At 44.2% G+C, this 17,078-nt stretch overlaps 1 protein-coding gene across 1 annotated transcript; it reads right to left on the bottom strand.

Annotated features, from left to right (window-relative positions):
- Positions 1-15,132: 15,132 nt before the first annotated feature.
- On the bottom strand, positions 15,133-16,080 carry LOC142251760 (olfactory receptor 5B12-like). The gene has a single exon (XM_075324811.1). The coding sequence runs from the start codon at positions 16,078-16,080 to the stop codon at positions 15,133-15,135; it is 948 nt and encodes a 315-aa protein (XP_075180926.1).
- Between the last annotated feature and the right edge of the window lie 998 nt (positions 16,081-17,078).

Here is a 17,078-nt window from a genome sequence, read left to right as displayed (position 1 = left end):
TTTTACATCCCTTTATAACACCTGGAATAAAACACAATGAGAATCTCCGATACTTTATTAAGATAAAATAGTGATAGTCAACATCACAAGAACCTTCTGAATCCTGATGACACCATGTGGAATTGGTTACATACCTTATGGGTGCTATATGGGTGCTCAATTCGAGTGAAGCCATATTATAGCCACATGCCCAAGCTCCAAGTTATACTACTGGTTAAATGGAGATGACATCTCCAGCTAAGGTTTTCCGAGTAATCATATTAAGTAAAATATTCTTTGGTCTACAGTTGGACAAATCATTAAAAAAAATGTAAAAAAAAAATTGGTAGAGCTATAAGATAAAAAAGACCTCTAGCAACATTTATAAAAACAGGCTCCACTCTGATGGCAAAAAAATTAAAATATAATGTATATTTACTTTTTTTTTTGTACAGCGCTAACATATTCTGCAGAGCTTTACATACATCAGGAACACTGTCCCCATTGGGGCTCACAATCTAAATTCCCTATCTGTATGTCTTTGGAGTGTGGGAGGAAACCGGAGAACCCGGAGGAAACCCACGCAAACACGAGGAGAACATACAAACTCCTTGCAGATGTTGTCCTTGGTGGGATTCGAACCCAGGACCCCAGGCTGCAAGACTGCAGTGCTAACCACTGAGCCACCATGCCGCCCTCGCTATCCAAATAGACAGACATTAGACAGAATAGACAGACAGTGCCCAAGCACTCGCTACCAAATAGACTGACATTACATTGCCACAGTCAATCATGGCCATGCTGCAGACCGTGATTGTCTGCAGCGGTCACATGTCCAAAGAATTCCATGAAACTTGCATCGGACCAGTATGTCTGAACTCCAGTCATCAAATACACCCAACATGTCAGAATTTAAAAATTTTTTTTTGTGCAAATTTCTTATTTACAATATTTTTAACGCCAGTGTGAAATCCAAAGCTAGGCTAAGTTCCCATGTCCTGTAATCATTTGTTAAAACGGATCAATTGGGAAGCTGATTTCTGCTGAATCCGTTTTTTTAATATGGGAGTCTATGGAAGGCAGATCCATTAATGGATTACTATTTAGCCATCCGTTATTCTTACATTGTAATGGATCCGTTGTTTTCTTAACGGATCTGTTACAAATGGATCTGTTGTCCGTAGACTCTACATGTTAAAATTGGATCCGGCCGACAACCGTTACTTAACAATGGACAAAAAAGTTGTGGTTACACAATTTTTTTTGCAAATAGATCTCTAACGAATCCATGATCCGTGACTACAGGATGTGGTAACCCAGCCTTATCCTGTTGGGGATACATGGGGACGGGGATTGGTATTAGAGAACATGCTGTATGAAGAAGAATGGAAGTTCTTAGAACATATAAACCATGTTTGATACTTTTATTGTGACTTTATTCTTGTTTTACCAGTGAAGACATACCCTCTGTAAATGGCCTTTTTTTTGCTCTACAAAAACATTCCCCTAGTAGAAAATCAACAAGCTGTCCAAGTCCTAAATTATTCAGTAACATATTTTATTTTTTAAAAATTTTTTTCCAGCATATAAACCTATAGAACATTTAAAATCACATTATTATGATATTTTCTTCATTCCTGTAAAAAATTGCATCTTAGTGGCTCCTTCCCTTGCTTTTCCCCAGTCTATTTTCCTGCCTTCATCTCCACTGAAATCGAAACGTGCTCAGGTGGAGTACAGCTGATGGCAGTGATGGGTCAGGTCAGTTCCTGTGTCTCCCTAACTCAAGGGAGGAGCTGCTGCAGGGCATTGTTCTGATAGGCAGCCCAGTCAGAGGAGGAGACAGGGGCTGACCCATCACTGCCAACAGCTGTACTCCAAATGAGTTCTGATATCAATCCAGGAATAAAGACTGGGGAAAAAATGGAGGCGGAAGCTACGTACATGCATTTTTTTACAGGATTGAAGACAAATCCCATAATAAAGTGATTTGCAAACTTTTATAACGTTTCATGTTGGAAAACTTATTAAAAAACACATGAAAGTTTATCCAATCCTTAAATTATAATCACCTGGTCTCTTGGAGATTTCTTTGATGTGATCTGCATTAAAATATACTCGGATCTGAAATGAGTGGATACACAACCAATAAATTCTTCAGGAAGTACTTGTTGATTTACTCTTCTGGATAGGATCAAGAAAAGTAATATTAGAGCCATTGTATTATATTTCCACAGATATATTGGCCACAAAGTTGTAGTTCTTATAGATTGTTGTCTGTTTTGCTTTATACAGCATATCTCAATGATAAGGCCACTATAGAGGAGTTGATTACCGTAATCGTGTGTTTCAGGCCAGTATATATACAGTAATATCGCAGTCCTGGGATCACTGCTACTTTATACCTCTCCTCGCTCCCATTAATTGATCCCTTTGTTCTTCTCGGGTCCCCTGAGACTCATTATTCTTGAAACTTTTTTTGTGCATTGAGTTTTATTTTATTATTTAAGTGTTGTGTTGTGTATAGGAATAGTTAATTAATGAGAGTCACATGTAAGGGATTTGATGTGTTTATGGTCTTGGTTTAATAATAGAAATTAACACTATTAATGTGAAGTTGAGTAATTTAGCCGCAATGGATATAATGCATTAGGCTATAGAGTTCTAAATCACATGGGTTTTGCAACTATGGCCGATTGTGCACGGGGTGTGGAGCCTGATTAGGACAGTTCCATCTGCTATTGTGGTGCCCCTGAGGGTCCAGTCGCCACAGAGGTACTGCACCTTAGTCAGAGGTGTGGGACCCCATTCCCGTGTAAGGAGGAGGTCACAGTCTGAGACCCACACTCTCTTAATTTAGCTACACTCCATCAGGCCATGGTTAGGGCGAGTTGCAAACTAAGCTGTCACCTTAAGGAAAGCACCGTCCCGAAGCCAGCTTGGAGGTGGCGTTAGTTAGTGGATGGACACTTAGTGTGAGGGAGGAAAGTGAAACTAGAAAGAACAGAGAGTCAAGAGAAGGAGGGAGAAGGAAGAGTACGTGGAGGAGAGAGGTCCCGGGAATGGAAGGCTTAGGAGCTTGTCCTAGGACCAGAAGGGAAGAAGGAGTCTTAGGGCCATTTCAGATCAGCGTTTTTCTACCGCACTCCCAGATCCGGCACAAGGGCAGTACAGTACAATACAGTTCACTGGCAAGCTCCGGGCACATAGGGTCATGTGACCAGAGCATGTGACAGCATGTGACCGGGGCTTGCCGCACTGTCTGTGAACTGTATTGTACTTTACTGCCCTTGTGCCGGATCTGGGAGTGCGGCAGAAAAACGCTGATGTGAAACAGCCCTTAGAGCCATAGGAAGTGAGAAATCCACCCGTGGGCTCGCATCCACAGCTGGCATACTGGTGTGGAGGGACTTGGCTGCAGCGGGGTATTGGTCCCTAGACTAGTGGAGAACTACAAGGCTCAGCTAGCAAAACCAGAAGCTGCGGTTACTTCAAGTACCGAAGCCACCACTGCACACGAATCCACTGGAATGTGACCACATAGGGCTAAGAGACTGAGCAGAAAAGCCACCCAAACAAGGTCTGTGGACACCGGCTCAGGGCATTATGTGGGAGGCACAGGGCAGGCGGGAGAGGCCAGTGCTGGAAGTTGACCAGGGAAGGAATACAGAAGGGTGTACTGGGCTGTGCCTCCGAACTATCCGGAGATCGGCTGGATTCCACCACAGCGGGAATCAGCAGTCCAAGGGCAGTATCTGACTAGTCGTGCTAACCTGGAACTACCAACTGTAAGTAAAGAACTTGTGACTGCATCCCTGTGTTGCCCGGTTATTTACTGTGTCCTTAACCCTGCAGCCCGACTTCAAGTACCAACATCAACATCATAAACTTTACTACCTGTCCTGGGGTTAAGCTCTACCCGTGGAGAGCTGAACCACCTCTGCTGCATCTCTACCAACCCCAGGGGAACGGAAAGGCAGTGTTGGCTTATATCTTGCCGCATACCATGGATGGTGTCACAAATTATCCCCTGTAAATATATCCCCTTACTCGTCATTTCAACAACACCACCAGGGTCATGGAGTTGGGCCATGCCGCCGTGACCTCCCTCCCAACAGAACGGGCCCGGTTCCGAGTGCCCCACGGCCCTGGTGGGTGTGTCACTGTGAAGGTAGTCTAAGCTATGAATTGTTTGTTTAAATGTAATAAGAATATCTGTGTATGTAAATAATCAAAATGTAGATGTAGTAGCATAATTATCTGTCTGTCTATATAGCAATCGCACAGACCTATAATATGATTCTAAGTTGTAGCTTCAGGAAGGGGTTAACCAAAGATAATGAAGCCAGAATGTGAAATGTGCAAAGTCTTATCAGTAGATTCACACAGAAAGAATGTATAACGAACAGAGGTGTGTTTCATGACATGCTGGGAAAAACTAAGGCGTTGAATACTCCTTACTCCCTGTTCTAGCTTCAAGGTTAAAGTTGCATTCTGTATAATTGAGTTTATTCCAATATATGAGTTCAGTTGATGACGCTGGCTCAAGGAGAGAACACATTTTGTCTGATCCTTGTCTGATTCATTAATATCGGCACTGATATACAGCTAATACGGCACCGGTCTCTGATACCCTATATGAAGATACCATTCGCTATCTTTACCCAAATTTCTCCCTTGACATCACTATGTGGTGACCAGTCCCAGGTATTGCAGGTGAACTCCAATAGAAGTCAATGGGAACTGAGCTGCAGTACCCAAGAACGGCCACTACTCAGTGTACGAAGCTGTGCCGTCCTGGGTCTATACACTATGTACAACCGGCCATAACAGAAGCTGCCAACATTTGATCATGGGGTGGTTGCTAGATGTAGAATCCCCACTAATCTGATCCCTAGCATACACAGACTGTAAAGGGCCTCTTTTATAAAACAATACATGGGCCTTTTGCAGTCTAATAGCTCATCATTTCCACCTATTTTGGTGTTAAAATGGGCTCTCTTAACACTTGGGCCCCTGTGCGGCTGTACAACTTGTATTAATCATATGTTCATCCATGGATTTGGTATTGATGACCTATCTTCAAGGGTATTGCCCAGGGACCACACGTTACCACATATCCATTGGATCATATCACTAGGACCTGCACTGATCGACAGAATGGTAAAGGTTTATCCCCATTGGAATGGAGCGGCAATGCACATGCTTAACTGCCACGCCATTCATTTCCTTTCAAGATTTTACTCCATAGAGGATAAATAAAGTTGGGGTCAGTTGACTGACCTGCCGCTCCATTTTATACCAGGGATGAAAGTTCCCAATTCAGTTGATTGGTGCTGGATCCAGTGGTTGGATCACTACCAACAGCACGTTATCACCTTTTTAAGGCATAAGTGATAACTTGTTTTCACTGAAAAAACCATTTAAGAACACGTCATCAATATATAACCCTGTTAAGGGTTATTTAACCCCTAAGTTGCTAAAATAAAGATCAACTAAGGCACCTAAGTGGAGAAAGAGGCAAGGGGCAGCACTGGATTGGAGACAAGTATATTAGAGACAAGGGACAGCACTGATTTGGAGACAAGTGTATTAGAGACAAGGGACAGCACTGGTTTGGAGACATGTATATTAGAGACAAAGGACAGCACTGATTTGGAAACAAGTATATTAGAGACAAGGGACAGCACTGATTTGGAGACAAGTACAGTGCCTTGCGAAAGTATTCGGCCCCCTTGATTTGTTTCAACCTTTTCCCACATTTCAGGCTTCAAACATAAAGATAAAAATGTTAATGTTCTGGTGAAGAATCAACAACAAGTGGACACAATTGTGAAGTAGAATGAAATTTATTGCTTATTTTAAACTTTTTTAAAAAATAAATAACTGAAAATTGGGGCGTGCAATATTATTCATCCCCTTTACTTTCAGTGCAGCAAACTCACTCCAGAAGTTCATTGAGGATCTCTGAATGATCCAATGTTGTCCTAAATGACTGATGATGATAAATATAAGCCCCTGTGTGTAATCAAGTCTCCGTATAAATGCCCCTGCTCTGTGATAGTCTCAGTGTTCTGTGTAAAGCGCAGAGAGTATCATGAAGATCAAGGAACACAACAGGCAGGTCCGTGATACTGTTGTGGAGAAGTTTAAAGCTGGATTTGGTTACAAAAAGATTTCCACAACTTTAAACATCCCAAGAAGCCCTGTGCAAGTGATCATATTGAAATGGAAGGAGCATCATACCACTGCAAATCCACCAAGACCCGGCCGTCCATCCAAACTATCATGTCACACAAGGAGAAGACTGATCAGAGATGCAGCCAAGAGACACATGATCCCTCTGGATGAACTGCAGACATCTACAGCTGAGGTGGGAGAGTCTGTCCATAGCACAACAATCAGTCGTACACTGCACAAATCTGGCCTTTATGGAAGAGTGGCAAGAAGAAAGCTATTTTTCAAAGATATCCATAAAAAGTGTCATTTAAAGTTTGCCACAAGCCACCTGGAGACACCAAACATGTGGAAGAAGGTGCTCTGGTCAGATGAAAATTGAACTTTTTGGGCACAATCCCAAACGATATGTTTGGCGTAAAAGCAACACAGCTCATCACCCTGAACACACCATCCCCACTGTCAAACATGGTGGTGGCAGCATCATGGTTTTGGCATCATGGCCTGCTTTTCTTCAGCAGGGACAGGGAAGATGGGTAAAATTGATGGGATGATGGATGGAGCCAATTACAGGACCATTCTTGAAGAAAACCTGTTGGAGTCTGCAAAAGACCTGAGACTGGGACGGAGATTTGTCTTCCAACAAGACAATGATCCCAATCGTAAAGCAAAATCTACAATGGATCACAAATAAACGTATCCAGGTGCTAGAATGGCCAAGTCACAGTCCAGACCTGAACCCAATCGAGAATCTGTGGAAAGAGCTGAAAACTGCCGTTCACAAACGCTCTGCATCCAACCTCACTCAGCTCCAGCTGTTTACAAAGGAAGAATGGGCGAGAATTTCAGTCTCTTGATGTGCAAAACTGATAGACACATACCCCAAGCGACTTGTGCTGTAATCGCAGCAAAAGGTGGTGCTACAAAGTATTAACTTAAAGGGGATGAATTAAATTGCACACCCCGATTTTCAGTTTATTATTTTTTAAAAAAGTTTAAAATAAGCAATAAATTTCTTTCAACGTCACAATTGTGTCCCACTTGTTGATTGTTCACCATAAAATTTAAATTGTTATCTTTATGTTTGAAGCCTGAAATGTGGGAAAAGGTTGAAAAAATCAAAGGGGCCGAATACTTTCGCAAGGCACTGTATATTAGAGAGACAAGGGACAGCACTGATTTGGAGACAGGTTTTCAAAATTATCAGACTTCCATGGTCTGGGAGCGGTAATTCGGGCCCAGCATAGGGCTCCAGAGCATTGGACTGATTTTCGCTCACGTCCCTCTGCCGACCATGGAGCTTAGAAGGAGACCTCTCTGAACTTGAATCTGACTGGAAGCTCTGGCTTCTTCTGCAGCTCCCAGGCAGGAATTTGTCAGGCGAGGGGTCCAGAGTCAGAGCTCCTCCGACGAACACTGACATCCAATAGGCCCAGCAAAAATACGTTTACCTCCTTGCTTCTCTCCAGGGCTCCTATGGAGGTCCTCTCACCAGTCTGAGAGACACCCAACCCCTCTTGCCCAAACCTCCTCTGATCGATCTGGCGCAGCACCCCCAGGCGAGAGAGGTGGCGCCACTCGCTTGGACTAGGCTCTGGAGGCTTTCCCGGAGGTGGGCAGCCGCCGTCAGTTTGAACTGACCTTAACATCAAACGACAGTGGTCCGACAACCCACGTGGGCGAACGGCATGGACCTACCCCGCAACTCCCGGCCAGCTCCGGCGGGGGCCGCGTAAGGGGGCCCGTTGCCCAAATCACTCCCGTGCATCATGAAGATCTTCTTCGAGGGTGGCCTTTTGCAAGCTCCCAGCAGGAAAGTGGTGGCGGCAGTTGGCATTTCCACTCCCGCTACTGGGCTATCCTTTTTCTCTTACTCCTGGTCTGTCCCGAACCCCTACCCCTATGGGGGGAGATGACGGAGGTGTGGAGGGCGTGCGAGTCCTTGCGAGTAGGGTGTGGGGGCATAACCCCACCAGGTCCGCATCCCCCTTTTGCACTCCCTGACAATCCTCCCCAAGGCAGCTTGGAAAAGAGGGAGCGCGAGAGTAAGGATGAGAAGGGAACCAAGGGTGGATGGAGATGCAAGTTAAAAAGGGAGAGAAAGGGCGAGAAACCCAGAGCAGAGGAAAGACCCCATGCGCTCTACTCCCCAACCTGTCGGCAGCCGGACCCAGGGCTGCAAAAGCGATGGTAGGCAAAAAGAAAAGCAGAAAAAAATGTCCGTTGAGGTACGGGCGCAAATGTGGGACGAGGACTAAGCCGATAGGGTGACGCCGACACAGTCAGGTTGAGCATCCTGGAGATCTCTGAGTCGCCCGGAAATGCCGGAGCCACGGTGAACCCTGAAGGTCAGCCCCCTCTCCGGTCAGCCCACGCCTGTCCGCTGGTCGGGCCGACGACCCCCTGCACATGCGGAGGTGGGACTAAGCCAGACAGAGGAGCCGCACCAAGCCTCCATCACTTCGGCCCCCCCCAATCCCCAGCATCCATCCCCACGGGTCGCCCTATATAGGAGACAACACTGAATAAGCTAATTACCATATCACAATTGTGTGTGCCAGTCCAGTATATATAATATATCAGTCAGACCTGGGATCACGGCTACTTTATACCTGTTCCCTTTCCTACTAATTAATCTCTTTGTTCTTCTCGGATCTCCTGACTCATTATTCTTGCTAGACATTTGCAAAGTGATTTCTATTTTATTACTTAGGCATTTTATTACATGTGTGTATGGGTAGATAATTAATGATATTCATATGTAAGGAATTTGTATAATAGATATGAACACTAACGATGTGAAGTTGAGTAGTTTTAGTACAATAGACATACATGTGTTTAGCCATGTAAGTAAATATTAAAAGGGCTTTCCAAGATGCGTCCGGATGTAGAAAGTACACAGAATAGTTTAACTCTGTCTAGTGGCCACTTTCAGGTATTGCAGGTCTGTTCCTATAGAGGTAAATGGAAGCTGAGTTGCAGTACCCGAGAATGAGCACTATTCACATCAAGCAACAGAAGCTGCCAACAGCTGATCAAAAACTGTGTCTATAGGGGGCTTTACACGCAGTGACATCGCTAGCGATGTCGCTCATGAAATTACCCACCACCGTCGTCGCTAGCGTGCGTACCCGCCCCCATCGGTTGTGCGACATGGGCAAATCGCTGCCCGTGGCGCACAATATCGCTAATACCCATCACATGTACTTACCTTCCTAGCGATGTCGCTGTGGGCGGCGAACAGCCTCTTTTCTAAGGGGGCGGTTTGTGCGGCGTCACAGCAATGTCACACGGCAGCTGTCCAATAGAAGTGGAGGGCCGAGACCAGCCGCATGAAAGTCACGCCCACCTCGTTGCCGGAGGACGCAGGTACGGTGTTGTTCTTCATTCCTGGGGTGTCACACGTAGTGATGTGTGCTGCCTCAGGAACGACCAACAACCTGCGTCCTAAACGAGCAACGACATTTGGGAAATGGCCGATGTGCCAACAATCAACGATTTGGTGAGTATTTTGCATCATTAGCGGTCGCTCGTATGTGTCACACGCAACGACGTCGCTAAGGAGGCGGGATGTGCATCACAAATTCCGTGACCCCAACGACATCTCGTTAGCGATGTCGTTGCGTGTAACGGGGCCTTTAGTAAAGAGTGAAGTGACTGCGGCATCTTTATTGTGCTGAATGAAGACATACCAGAAATCCAACACTTATTGGTCCAAATTTGATGGAAAATAGACCTTCAATGTTATAGTCCTGTCAAAGAATGCTGCACATCATGTGCCCATTTATAATGCAGGCTCAGGAGCTGAGCTCGCTCCATAGCCAGTGCATCTGCCTGTAACAGCAACTACTGGATATTTCTTTTATCACTTAGGTTTAAGCATTTCATATGCATATTAATTGAAACAGTGATTTCTCAGTTGGTTGAGGAATGAACTGTCCATTTAAAGTATTGCTGTCATAATGACTTTGGGATAGCAGGAACCCAGGATCCTAGGCTGTCCCTCAAGCTTCAAGACCCGATGCTATCCCTAATCTCATGGATACTCCTGATGGTGGAGAAGCCTGAGTCTTCTTCCTGGCCCTGCTCCTGACCAGTCCTGATCTGAGTCACTCCCCCCAGAGAGGGATAGAACACGAGTGTGTTGAAATCACAGAAAAAGACAGACAAGGGAAAAACTAAAACTCTGTCCCACAGCACGCACAAACAAAGGTAAAGACAATAAGAGATTCAGGAGGAAAAATAAGAGCAGGAGGGAAGCTACAAAATAACAGGGGTAAACGTCACAACCGCACCAAGCAATAAGCACAACTAAAGCACAACTTTAACCATAGCATCTAGGACACCACATCAAATAGACCAACATAGAAAAAACTATAGCTGGCATGTGTAGAAGAATTCCCCCAGCACAAATAGGAGGGGAACAGATGTGATAGATTTCCCCACAACATGTGAGCAAGCAGACTAGCACAGATTAACTCTTGCTAGCCTGCCTATGAATCAGCACACAGCAGGTTGATGCCCGAGTCTGCCTGCATTCAAACCAGACACCAGAGAAACCTTCGGGTGGAGTGTTAAAATCTGCAATCTGAACAGAGTCCAAAGCCACCATAACAGTCGGCGAAGTTATTATTATTAATGCAAAAGTATATGTGACAATTGATTGCTGGTCTTTGAAATGCTACATAAACATATAAATAGTTGTTGTTTTGGTTTTTTTGGAGGGGAAGAGTGAAATCCAGAGGACAGGTTCCCTAAATATCTGGCATTTGATCATGTCATACCAGTCAGATTGGGCGAGATTCAAATTTTTGGGGAGATTAATCTTATAATGGTTCTTTTCAAATAAAATACCTTTTAATCTAATATATAAAGCTGATTGTATTATTATTATTATCATTTATTATTATTATAGCGCCATTTATTCCAAGGCGCTTTACAAGTGAAAGAGGGTATACGTACAACAATCATTAACAGTACAAAACAGACTGGTATAGGAGGAGAGAGGACCCTGCTCACAGTCTACAGGAGGAGAGAGGACCCTGCCCGCGAGGGCTCACAGTCTACAGAGAATGGGTGATGGTACAATAGATGAGGACAGAGCTGGTTGCGCAGTGGTCTACTGGACTGAGGGCTATTGTAGGTTGTAAGCTTGTTAGAAGAGGTGGGTCTTGAGGTTCCTCATGTATGTATGTATATGTGTGTGTATGTATGTCCGGGATTGGCATCTGCACCGTCGCAAACGAAAGCCCGGCCCCACCCACACCTATAGCCAGTCCACATTATACGCATATATAGCCTGGGTCTCAGCTTCCCATACACGGTAAGTTTTTTAACTGCATGAGAGGACACACACAAGCTAGGGATCCCAACGTAGAGAAATACTTTGGCGTAGTGTTGGGGCTCTATTGCATTGATCAATTCAGTAGCTAAATTTCTCTTGATTCATATGTTCATGGCAGTAATGCAGGTTCCATTTTTCATACTTTCACTTTTACATATAGCTATTGTATTTTTCATGTCAGTATTCACACAGCAGTTTCTGCTTTTCATATATTCCCCTTACATAGTCACTGGTGTGCATACCTTCTCTCCATATAGTGTAGATTTTTTAGGATTTTGCACCCAGTTCAGACTCACAATGGTGTTCCAGACGTTATTTCTTGACTCTCCAAAAAACATGCCTCCATTAAAGTAAATGGAGCCTGGAACTACAGGTAATTAGTAGGAGCTGTGATTGGTTGCTATAGGAACAAAAGACATTCATAGTATAAGAAGCTTATATGTGAGGTAATAAGATGTCGGTGGGGAGACGGATAGAGAGAGACAGACAGAGAGACAGACAGGGAGACAGGCAGGGAAAGAGACAGAGAGTTAAAGACAGACAGGGAAAGAGACAGACCTGGAAAGAGACAGACCTGGAAAGAGACAGACATGGAAAGAGACAGACAGACATGGAAAGAGACAGACAGACATGCAGACAGGGACAGAGACAGGTAGACAGGGAAGGAGGAGACAGACAAAGATAGATGGGGAAAGACACGGACCTTGATATAGACAGACGGGAAAAGAGACAGAGAAATAGAGACAGACAAGGAAAGAGACAGGCAGACAGGGAAAGAAGCAGACAGGAAAAAACACAGACAAAGAGACGGGGAGACAGACGGGGAAAGAGACAGACCTGGGAAAGAGACAGACATGGAAAGAGACAGACAGACATGCAGACAGGGACAGAGACAGGTAGACAGGGAAGGAGGAGACAGACAAAGATAGATGGGGAAAGACACGGACCTTGATATAGACAGACGGGAAAAGAGACAGAGAAATAGAGACAGACAAGGAAAGAGACAGGCAGACAGGGAAAGAAACAGACAGGAAAAAACACAGACAAAGAGACGGGGAGAAAGACGGGGAAAGAGACAGACCTGGGAAAGAGACAGACCTGGAAAGAGACTGATGGGGAAAGAAACAGAGAGCTAGAGACATACAAAGAAAGAGACAGCCCTGGAAAGAGACAGACCTGGAAAGAGACAGACCTGGAAAGCGACAGACGGGGAAAGAGACAGATGGGGAAAGAGGCAGACCTGGAAAGAGACAGATGGGGAAAGAAATAGAGAGATAGAGACATACAAAGAAAGAGACAGACGGGGAAAGAGACAGACGGGGAAAGAGACAGACAGGGAAAGAGGCAGACAGGGAAAGAGGCAGACCTGGAAAGAGGCAGACCTGGAAAGAAGCAGACCTGGAAAGAGACAGACCTGAAAAGAGACAGACCTGAAAAAAGACAGACAGGGAAAAAAACAGATGGGGAAAGAGACAGACGAGGAAAGAGACAGACCTGGGAAAAGACAGACCTGGAAAGAGACAAACGGAGCACATTACTTGGCCAATTTAGTTAAATCTGTGTGGAATATCTGTGGTGTTGAAATATATGTTGTGAAATGCTTCTATTAGCTTAGTTTTTGCCTTTTAATAACTACATTTCTATCTATTTGTTTTGTGGTTTTTGTGTGCAGAATACATTTTTGTTAATACATTCTATTTTGTTAACAGCAGTTATTAACCCGGGCGAAGCCAAGTAGTACAGCTAGTTTTAGATATAGCTAGAGAAGTACGATATAATATAGATTTTGTTTCTACTGTTATTTAATAGAATTTTTCATTTTACTATTGTTATCAATATATTATTTATAGTATTTAAAGGATTATTCTCAAGTTGTCTCTTGAGCAGCTCACAGCTTTGCAGTCTCCTTACTTCCTGGCATCGGGGGGTGAAGGAGGGAAGGCGGGCTCTTTTCCTTGAGTGACCATTGTGGTAAATAGCAGAACTGAAGCTTAGCTTTGTAGTTCTTTTGTAACATACTCAGCTAAAGTATCAGTGGTTTGTTCGGAGTCTACACAGTTATCAGTATGTGTGCATATAGAGAGCACACTGTATATAAACAAGCTCAACGTTTTCCTGAGTCATGATTAGCATATCTGCTCTGGAGGTTGATAATGATGGGGGATGATGATTTTCGACTAAAGGCCCTGTTACACATAGCTATGACGTTAGCGAGATCGCTGAAACATTTCAGGTTTTGTGACACAACTGTGACCTCGCTAACAATCTCACTATGTGTGACACATAGAAGCGACCGGCCCCCCGCTGCGATATCGCCAATAGTACCTGAACGTTCTGGATCATTTTTTGATCGTTGGTGTCCTGCTGGGCAGCTTGTATCGCTGTGTTTGACGCCATAACAACAACAAGCAACTTGGTTGGCACGCCTGGGTGGAAACACTACGCCTCTATCGAAGTCTGAGTCATCAGAATAGCTGCTGTGTGACAGGGTCCCAACGACCGCCGAGGTTGTTATACGGATCGCCGTATTGATGCTGCGTCGTTAATTAGATATTCCTGTTTCCCAGCTCACTAGCGAACATGTAGCGACATACCAGCGATCCTGACCAGTTTGTATCGTTGTTGGGATCGCTGGAACGTTGCTACGTGTAACGGGTCCCTTATACCAGTTGTCAGGAGATGAGAGAGAAGAAGAAGAGTTGAGGATATAACTGCTCTAAAGAAATCAATGGCTCAAGAGATCTCACTGTGATGTGAAGAGTTAACTCCTTTCTTGGAATGTAGGAACTACACACATTAGGCCAGGTGGCCAAGCTCTGTTGGAAACAAGCTTTATACTGTGTAAGATAAAAGCTATCATATCAGAAATCCACGACAGACAGAAAAAAAGAAGTCAATTGCAAATTTACTCCTTTTCATGCTCTATAGGTAACAAAAGCAATTTAATAACATGAGAATGCTCTTTTAATTGTTCTTAAAAAGGAAAAATGTCTTTAAAGGAAAAAGAGCCCTTCCTCAAGAAATAAAATTAACAACAATTTTTAAAAGGACTAAATGATATACTTAAAGAGGTTGTTCACTACTTTATCATTGAAGGCCCATCCTTACATTAGGTCAGGCCAGGGTCTGACGCCCAGCACCCCCACCGACTAGCTGTTTTGAGTGCCAGCGGCAGCAGCCGGAAATGATCAGCTCCAGAGCTGTTCCATCTTCTCATATTGGCCATGGGGGGTTACTGCAAATCTGCCTCCTATTGATCTGAATGGGAGGTGGATGAGAAGAGAGAGCAGCTCCAGAACTGAGCATTTTTGGCTGCCTGCTGCCCCCACCGACACCAAGAACAGCTGATCAGTGGGGGTGTCGGGTGTCAGACCCCAGCCAATCAGACATTGATGATCTATCCTAAGGATAGGCCATCGATATTAAAGTAGTGGACCACCCCCTCTAAGGAGGTGGTCCAGTCCTGAGGTGAAAATCTGCAGTCACTCTATGTGATTGCATACATCTGAATCCTTACAGAACACACACCGCATGCTGTCAGGAATATCCGATATTGCGTTCGCTCACATGACCACAAGTATTAGTTTTCATGTTAACATAATAATCTACAATTTATATATGTAGTCCATAGATTAATGTATAATTTGCAAAATATCAGCTTTACGCTTCCCCAGTCTACGTCTAAATGCGGTCTTCACGTCTTTATTCTTCAGGCTATAAATCAGTGGATTGAGCACAGGGACGATCGCGGTATTAAACAATGAAAACAGTTTTTTGGAGCCCGGACTATTACTTGGTACTGAATATTGAAAGATGAGAGTCGTGTAGAGCAAAACGATTAATGCAAGGTGTGAGGAGCACGTGGTGAAGACTTTTCTTCTACCGATACTGGAATGTATCTTCATTATGGCCCTAAGAATGAAGAAATAAGAAGTTGAAATGAGAACAAATGGAAACATTGCATAAACGATCAGTCCTTGTATTGTAGAAAGTCTCTGCAGAGTGGACTTGTCATTGCATGTAATATCCATGAAGGGGACAAGGTCACAAAAGAAGTGGTCAATCTCATTGGAAGTATAACAAGAGATCATGGATATTAACCAAACATAAGGAACGACCTGTATAAATCCAAGTACCCAACAAAAAGAGGCCAACAGAAGGCAAATCCTAAAGTTCATAATAATGTTATAATTTAAGGGTCTACAAATAGCCACATACCGGTCGTAGCTCATGGCCGTCAGTATGAAAAGTCCATGACTCGATAAGGAACCAAACATGAATAATTGTATCAGACAGGCAAAGTAGACCACCGTGTTGTCTCTGGTGATGAAGATTTGAAGGATCTTATGTAGGGTGACAGTGGAAGACGTCATGTCTACTACGGACAAGTTGGCAAGGAAGAAATACATGGGAGTGTGAAGATGGGAATCCAGGCAGACAAGGAGAAGAAGACTCATATTCCCGATAAGAACAGAGAGATAAATGAGTAAAACAAGAACAAATATTGGAGCTTGCAGCTGAGGAACATCGGATACTCCCTTTATGATGAAATATGTGATGATTGTTTGATTCTGCTTCATTTATACATCTATATTTAATACAACGCAATGAAAATGTATTGTACTGTTTTTAATAAAGGATATAAATTAGTGATATCCTACCACTGTTATCAGATTTATGGGTCATGAGCACTGGGTATCACCATATGAAACAGGTTATGTATGGTGAAGGTGCCATATTATAACTTGGTACAACTTGAAGTTTGAGTGAAGTCAAATTCTAGCCATGTGCAAAAGCTTGAAGTCAGACTGTTAGATAAATGGAGATGACATGTTCCACGTGATCATGTTATATACCTGGAGCCGGGGATAAAATAATGGCAAATTTACACTGAATGTTTCTTGGTCTTTAGTCAGGACAATTATCAAAAAAAATCAAAAATTTTAGTAGAGCTTTCAGTCTGTCCAGAGAGGATGAAAAACCTCTAGTCAACAAACACCTTACTCTTGGAGGCAACACTCCAAAACACGCTTCTGAAAATAGTGATTGTGGATTGGCTTTTAGCCTAAGGGGTACTTTGCACACTACGACATCGCAAGCCGATGCTTGCGATGCCGAGCGCGATAGTCCCTGCCCTGTCGCAGCTGCGATATCATTGTGATAGCTGCCGTAGCGAATATTATCGCTACGGCTGCTTCACATACACTCACCTGCCGTGCGACGTCGCTCTGGTCGGCGAACCGCCTCCTTATAAGGGGCGGGTCGTGCGGCGTCACTGCGACGTCACACGGCAGGTGGCCAATAGGAGCGGAGGGGCGGAGATGAGCGGGACGTAAACATCCCGCCCACCTCCGTCCTTCCGCATTGCAGCCGGGACGCAGGTAGGAGATGTTCCTTGCTCCTGCGACTTCACACACAGCGATGTGTGCTGCCGCAGGAGCGAGGAACAACATCGGACCGTCGCATCAGCGTAATTATGGAATTCGCCGGTGCTACACCGATGATACGATTACAACGATTTTGCGCTCGTTAATCGTATCATCTAGGATTTACACACTACGATGTCGAGAGCGACGCA

The sequence above is a fragment of the Anomaloglossus baeobatrachus genome, chromosome 9 (genome assembly GCF_048569485.1).
Source record: "Anomaloglossus baeobatrachus isolate aAnoBae1 chromosome 9, aAnoBae1.hap1, whole genome shotgun sequence".
Lineage (NCBI taxonomy): Eukaryota > Metazoa > Chordata > Amphibia > Anura > Aromobatidae > Anomaloglossus > Anomaloglossus baeobatrachus.
Note: the sequence above shows the minus strand (reverse complement) of the source record. Positions and strands in the feature narration are given on the sequence as shown.